This window comes from Solenopsis invicta, chromosome 13, assembly GCF_016802725.1.
Source record: "Solenopsis invicta isolate M01_SB chromosome 13, UNIL_Sinv_3.0, whole genome shotgun sequence".
Taxonomy (NCBI): Eukaryota; Metazoa; Arthropoda; class Insecta; order Hymenoptera; family Formicidae; genus Solenopsis; species Solenopsis invicta.
The window spans coordinates 13,993,250-14,001,436 of NC_052676.1; the positions used below are offsets into that span (position 1 = coordinate 13,993,250).

The 8,187-nt window shown below is 26.0% G+C and overlaps 1 protein-coding gene across 1 annotated transcript; it reads left to right on the forward strand.

Moving 5' to 3' along the window:
- Nucleotides 1-77: 77 nt before the first annotated feature.
- LOC105197032 lies at nt 78-4,148 on the forward strand. The gene is made up of 3 exons (XM_011163226.3): nt 78-208; nt 3,100-3,308; nt 3,802-4,148. The coding sequence occupies exons 1-3, from the start codon at nt 188-190 to the stop codon at nt 3,965-3,967; spliced, it is 396 nt and encodes a 131-aa protein (XP_011161528.1). The 5' UTR covers nt 78-187; the 3' UTR covers nt 3,968-4,148.
- Nucleotides 4,149-8,187: the final 4,039 nt, after the last annotated feature.

The window sequence follows — 8,187 nt, forward strand, 5'->3', positions numbered from 1 at the left end:
TACTGATCGAATTACGGTGACTATTGTTACGGATGAATCCTTTGTGCGATAAAAATCATTCGATTGTCACAAAGAAGAGAGAGAAAAAGAAAAAGGAAAGAATCCAATCATGGAGAAAGTGAGAGCTACGTGAAGGTACGACATGTTCGAATGATCAGTTCTCCAACAATTGTTCGCCGAAGAAGATATGATGTACATTAAGTGTTTTGTAAGTACCTTTATTATTTTCGTAAGTACCTTGCGAAAAATCTGTCTTCCAATGAAAGATGATTTTATAGTTACAGTACATTTGTCTGAAAGGAGATCTTTATTCCTATTTAGCTGTATATGCGAAAGATGGAAATATAGATCAAGGAAAGCAACAGACCGCGAAGATGTGAAAGTGATCAAATTATACTAGTAGATTCTTTGATGAAAATTATTCTTAGAATTCTTTATATAATTTTTCAGAATTCCTACATACATTTTACAATTTTCCATAATTTCTATATAATTTTATAACTTTTTAGAAAACTACTCAGATTTTTTGTAAGAATTAGATAATACTTTTTAGAAGTGTTGAAAAAATAATGTACATCTTTTCTAGACTTTTTTATGTATGTGAATTTCAAGTATTTTAATCCTCCGATTGTATACGTCATTCATCTATATATGGCATTCGAGACAAAGTAACATCTATTCGTAATTTGTGAAACAAGCAAATCTGTTTAAGGTGAAGGTCACACAAAAAATCTTAAGCAGTAAAACTTGAGTAGCATAGCGAATCAGTCAATCACAGTCGAGAATGTAAAGCCAAACGTAAGCAGTATTACCAAATCCAACATGTTTAATTTCCTTACTGCTTAAGTTTTATTGTTCAATGGTCTTAACTGTACCAATTATTGTCAGTGTTCCAATTACTGCTATTTTTCCAATTGTACCTTTACGGCAAATAAGTATTGAGGTTCAATACTTATACTAAGATTCCAATTATACTGATCGTTGGAAGTTAGTCTCAGTGAATACTCAAGTATTAATGAAGATTAATTAAGTATTGAGAATACTGAGTATTGACAGTTAACATCGACGAATTCTAAATATTATAAACTGGTATTGGTCAATACTTAAGTATTAAAGAGAGTAGATATATATTATAATATGATTAATTCTTTCTGAAATCGGACACAATTCGCGATTTTATTGAAACCTCGTACTTTTTTAAACGATCAAGTATTTTATTATAATAAATAAATGTAAAAGAAGTTTGTACTTTGCTTAAGTTGTAAAATACGATATTTCCGGTTCGATTTATCGTACAGCGATAAAAAATTTAATTTTAAAGCTGAAAGTATATAGTTTAATCATTTTTATTTATTTAAGAGAATAATTGTTACAATAGTTAAAAAGAATTTATCATTTGTATAACATCAAAATTTCTTGGAAGATTTTGAAAAGAATGATGTTGTAAATGATTAAGTTATAGACAAAACATTTTATTCAGAGTGGGCATTTTTCTATTTTATACTGAATTTAATTTAAAGTGCAGTCTAAATTTTAATTTAGTATAAAATAGAAAAATATAATGGCCACGTTGAACATATCTTACTTTATCTTTAATTGTACGAATATATTGTCAAAATTTAGTATTTTAACACAAAACATGCATTAAAAAGAACAACCTCATTTAATCAACCCACTTTTATGGTTAAATTGCTTAGTTTTAAAGTAATTAAGTAATTAACATATGCTTTATGCATCAAATAAATAATGAATTAATTTGGAGTCAAATTTAACATTTCTATAGTAAACTTGTTAACTTTATTGTTTTTGTAGTTTAAATTAACAACATATTAAGTAGGAACAATGACGACCCATAAAAATGATTAAAAATAACTCAAATTGAGTAAAATTTGATACTACAAATTTAACTGTGTGTATCTGAGAGAGAACTGTGCTGGAGAGCTAATAAATTTGGCAAATAGCCTCTTCATTGGACTTAGACGAACACAAAGAGGTAGCATATAGACATATAAATGCTTCTTTTTATATCTAAGTAGTTATCTAAACTTGCTTTTGTTTTTATCATTTAAAAATGATATAAGCTTAAAAATGATATAATTTGATAAAATTTTGATTGCAGTTGAGATATATGCTCACATATAACATTGGGTTGAATCAACAATGGTACGGTTTTAACCTTCATAAAAAAATCTTTTACATAATTTAAAATTTAAATGTATTTAAAAATTAAATTTAAAATACAAAATACTCTCAACAAAGTATTTAAATACAAAATACAAGATGTATTTAAATCAAAGGGTTAATCTTTTTTGAATTTCGGTGTATAACTTGCTAGAAGTCCGCTGAATTCTTCGAAGTCCGATGAAGTCCGGCCAAGTCCGGCGTATGATGAAGTACGAGTATAATTTAATGAATTCCATGTATTAGACCATGAAAGTTTGGATTTTATAACAAATTTTTGGTTGAAATCAGTTAATCAGTTATTAAAGAGAGATTTTTGATGATCTTTTTTGGGGGAATCTCTTAGCAATCGCAATGAATTTCATTAAATTCTGACGAAAGTCCGATGAAATCCACTGAAGTCCATAGTTCAGTGTACATTTATTTTCTGAGTGATTACTCCCTCGAAATACATATTTTCAAATGTTGCCACCTCTGTGTAAGATGAGTTCATCAGTAAAACTGACGATTCCAACATCGCTTTAATAATTTAATAATATATTTCAAGAAATGTTTATTCCTTCAAATCTCAAAACTATAAGAATATTTTTATTAATATATTCTACAGATATTAAAGTAACATACAAGAGTATTATTAAACAATATTAAATGATATTTTCGAAATATTCATAGTAATATTTTAATTTTTAATAATATTTTATATAATATTCTAAAAATATTGTGTGTTTATAGGGTTCTGTGTTCGACAAATCTCCATTTCATTATTATCCTTACTGTCCACATTTCCAAATACAATTATTCAATTAAAATTCCAGAATTTCATGATTCTTAATAGTACTAGCATGTAGAATAAAATTATATGAAGCTATAAAATTCTACATTTTTAGTTATTATTATTATCAATATTTTTCTTTGTAGCTTCTTCTAAAACTTTTTTCTCTTGCGATTGCATTGTCAATACATGATGATACAAACAGAAAAGTTACACCATTATATGCAAGCAGTATTTATCCCGCTACAATATCTAAAAGAACAGACCGACCACCAGATGGAAGTCGAATAGATTTTCAAATAAGGAATCATCAGGGACCAGGAACATACATATTTGGTTTCGATACTGGACACGGGTATACATGTATCTCTTTGCCTTCATATTATAATCAGGATTGGAAAAGACTTTGTAAAAATAACTAGTAATTTTTCTTTAAAAATACTAGTTACTGTTACTAGTTCCGATTCTGAGAAGTAAAAAAAATTATAATTATAAGTTACTTTAAAAGTAAATCGTTACTTTTCAATTATTTTTCAGTTAAGTTTTTGTAATTTTTGTAATTAATATCTAAATTAATTATTAGTTATCAAAAAATGTAACTAAAAGTTGAATTACCATTATAAACAGACCGAAAGAAACAGCATATTATAGTTATAACTAATGAAAATAATTCTAAAAAGTAAGTAACTTGTAACTTGGTTACAAGTAATGAGTTACTTTCCAATTCTGGTACATATATAATTATATTAATTACTGCATGTGAAAGATCAACGGATTAGTTAATAAGGATTAAAATTTTTGAGGCGATTAATTGGATAATTAAAAGGATTGATATGTTGTTTCCGTAGGAAAAATCGACAATATAAAATGGAAGAACGTCGTCGAGATGGAAGCGTCAAGGGTCGATATGGTTTTTACGATGCAAAGGGAAAACTCAAAGTTGTCAGTTACATCGCGGGCCCCGCTGGCAATTATCAAGAACGCCATCATGAAACTATCATATCACAAACCTGAAATTTAATATATCTTTCTTAGATTTTTTCTATCAAATAAATTCATAATCCCGCCTCATACGTGTCTGTGCGCGCGCGCGCGCTCACACACACACACACACACACACACACACACACACACATCAGTCATTTTGTACTTAATAAAAAATAACAATTACTGGAATAGATTTTGAATTATATAGGATGTCAAATATGTGATACTTAATTGACAAATATATATATCAAATTGTTGCAATTTAAATGTTGCATTTTAAAAGTGAAGAATTCTTCTAATAAATTTATTATTTTTAAATAATATATACATGTACATGAAGTAATTGTACCTTATATAGTAACTTACCTAAGCTCTGCGATATTTTCTAATATTTTTTGTTGACTCCAAAAATAAAAACTGATGGCCAATTTTAAAGTAGGAAATATTTTTAAACATTAATTAAAAATTTTTAAATATAGGAGATAATTTCAAACATTTATATGTATAGTGTTACAGTGAAAATTTAGAAAAAGTGCTATTGAAGATCGCACATGTATACTCAATATAGCCTAATTACATATTTTCCTTATTTTTTAAAGCAAAATGGATAAAATAAAGTAATACAATATTACATTTAGAAATAAGTTTATTAAAATATTGACATACAGGTTTATTGACATAAAATATAAGAAACAAAGAACAAAGAAGATTTTTGTCAACAATCAATTAAATAAATAATTCACTTATTTTTTTCTCCTTAAAAATCATGATTTATGAACTGAATTTTAATAGATGGTTTAACGCATTTATAATCTAAAATAATAAAAATACCAAAAAAATATTACACAATCGATGTATGTATACGATATATTTATTATTGATCTAGGCCATATTAGTTCTATTATACAGCTTTCTTTTTTGTTTATAAGCAGGACGTTGTAACTAAAATATTAATTAAATATGCGTAATAAAGTATAAATATACATCTACAATAATATGAACTGCGAAAATTAATAATCATCACTTGATAATTCTAGAAAGTAATAACTTTCCCACAAAATATTAAATCATGAGAAACATAATAAAAAAATTTTACTTTGGATCTTACTGTCAACAATAAAATACATAAATTGACCGGTCAACTGCTGCAAGTAATTCACGTTGACAGCATGTATGACACATATATGTTATTTGTTCAATCCACCATGTAACTATACTTCGCTGAAGAGCATACAATTTTTGAAACGTTTGTTTTTCATTAAAATTTATTTTCTCAACTTATTTCGGAAAAAATATTTATTTAACATTTATTTAATATCTTTTTTTTCGTTAAATACTCAGTTAAAATAATTTTTTAAAAACGTTTTTAAAACATTTATTTAATATTGTTTAAGTATTGATTTTTCCTGAATTATTCTCTCATTTGAGAAAATAATTTCAGTAAACATTAGTATAACTTTTACTTAATTAATACTTTTTTCAATACTAATTGTTGCTATTTATTAATTATACATTAAAAAAAATAATTTTAATAAATATTTTTTTAACGTTTATTTAACATTTTATAAGTATTTATTTTTCATGAAATACTCATGCAAAAAAATTATTTCAGTAAACATTTTTAAAATTTTCATTTAATATTTATTAAATGTGTATTTAATGTTTATTTAAACTATTTACTTTCCAATTATTATTTCAAAAGTTATTTGAAAAACATTAGGTTTTAATCTATATCTTACATAATTATTTGGAATAATTATTTAAAATTAAATAACAATTTTTTCATAATTAATTTAATTATTACACCATATTAATTTTTTCTAATAGTATTTTTATTAAAATGCAATAACAGAAAATTCCAAATGCTATTTATTTGTGAAAATCAGTGAAAAAGTATAAATTTTAAATAATATTTATATAAATAATATGCTTTATAATTATTTATATTTCGTTTTTCCGATAACATATTGACCTGATGATCTATCAGTGATATACACGTGTTAACATAAAGTGTTCACAGATCATCTAAAGATTAGTCCGTAGAAGTCGCAGAAGTCAAGCAACATTTGGTGCGGTTACGATTTGGATGGGTGACTGCTTGGAAAATTTCCGAAAAACAATTTCTCAGAAGAACCTCTACAAAGTTAATACTCCTACAATTAAAAAATTGGGAATATGGATATAATTCTAACATAATGCTTAGTTTTACAGAGAAAAAAAACTTTTTTTATTTAGAAAACATTTTTAGTTTTCTTTCCTTGAGATTACAATAATGCTGGAATAATATTACAGACATGTTCTAGAAATATTACTGTGATATTAATGTAGAATATAAATGTAGAAATGTTGCAGCATTATTATTGCAAAAATATTATAAAAATATATTGCAATAATATTGATGTGACATTACAATATTACTACAATATATCTTTGTAATATTATCGCAATATTACAATACTACATTAATATTGCAGCAATATTACGTGATGTGCGAGAAATTATTGGAATATATAAGCAATATTATAGTACTATAACTGAAATATCGGACACATTTCTGCGATGGGTTCTTGCGGACATTTAAAATTATAGCGATATTACTGTAATATCACTACGTAATATTAACATAATATTGCAATATTACTATGATCTTGCTGTGATATTACATGCTGTTTGGGCAGCTTTAATATTAAACTTTAGATCCTATTCAGACAATTGCATAACTGCATAAACTTATATGCATAAGGAAATTGATTGATCCATTTCGGTCTTTATAAACTGGCCTTAAGATTTATGACTTTCAACTATTGGTAGGTCTATAGACCTACCTTTTTAGATTTTATGACATTTTATGAGAAATTATAGAATAAAAATTCTTAGAAATCTTAGGATATTACATAATTAAAATATACAAAACATTTTGAGAAAATATGTAGACTTTCTGAGTATTTCTGAAGTGTTTCAATTCGTATAAAAAAATCTGAGAAAGTTATAAAATTATACAGAAATTTTTAAAAATTTTGAAAAAATATATAAAAGATTCAAAGAAAAATTTTCGCCGGATTGCTTTTCATGAGAACTAGACAAACTTTAATTGTGAGTACCCCTTAATTTCTTTGGAAGGGAAAATAAAACAAATACAACATAATAATTGTTTAAATTGTTTATAAATAATTTTCGTATACATAAGAAATGTAAAATATTGTTTATATATATTAATGTATGTAAATATACAATAGTTATTTTAATTACACTTCTCACTTCAGCAAACTCAGCAAACATTATATTCCATTAAAATTATAGAAAGATAGTAGAAAGGAATATTAGATATTGGGAGTAAAAATTAAAGCTTTAGAATAAATTTTCTCAATGAATATTAAACATAACGCACAATGAATACAAATAAAGTACAAGACATAAATGTACCATACAAGATATATGATTTATTATTTATATGCAGTGTTCATTAAGAAAATTAATTCTAAATTGTAATTTCTACTCCTAATATTTAATAATCCTTTATCATCTGTAGGACCATAATTGTTGTCCAATCTTAAATAATATTAATTTCAATTTGCTAAACTTTCTATTACATGAAGCAATAGAAACTGGGAAAGTAAGAAAAGAAGATGATTCAATAAATTCAAAATCATAAAGAGCCTATAAAATATCAAGCAAAGTCACATTGTTAAGGTTTAATATTAGTATATTAATTTAACTTAGGGTAGAATACACTTGCGACAATAATATCCAAAAGTTAAGTCCTATTACGTACTCAATGGCGATACTCCCACTCCTGCCAGTGAGAAAAAAACTTGGTTGCGTCTCACGCACAAACGGAAAAAAATGAACACAGACACATAATAATGCAATTCGGTGTATATGTGTACAGTCGTGAGCTAAAAGGTTGCAACACATTTTCTTCGATTGTTTTTGAAATGTAGACTTGCTTATCGAACGGCGAACGTCATTGATTCTTACCTGTGGATCCAACCAATTAAGCATCGAACCATCTAACCATCGAAGAAAATGTGTTGTAACCTTTTAGCTCACGACTGTACACTGAGATGCTCATTGACCGCTCCTTTCAGTCGTCTTCATATGTGAAATAAAATCAAAAATTACATTCTTTTCATGACTCAATTTTCCAAACTATGTGGTAACAAATTATGACATTTTTTTAATAATATCAGTTTTATGCTTCTTCATCGCATGTTACTTTTTTTTATTAACGTGCCATTTTTAGTATA

What these genes read in the sequence shown, in the direction of transcription:
- LOC105197032 (XM_011163226.3), top strand. Translation starts at nt 188, where the DNA reads ATGATGTACATTAAGTGTTTT. An exon ending in TGATGTACATTAAGTGTTTT is followed by an intron (nt 209 to 3,099) that starts GTAAGTACCTTT and finishes TTTTCTTTGTAG; the next exon opens with CTTCTTCTAAAACTTTTTTC. An exon ending in GGTTTCGATACTGGACACGG is followed by an intron (nt 3,309 to 3,801) that starts GTATACATGTAT and finishes TTGTTTCCGTAG; the next exon opens with GAAAAATCGACAATATAAAA.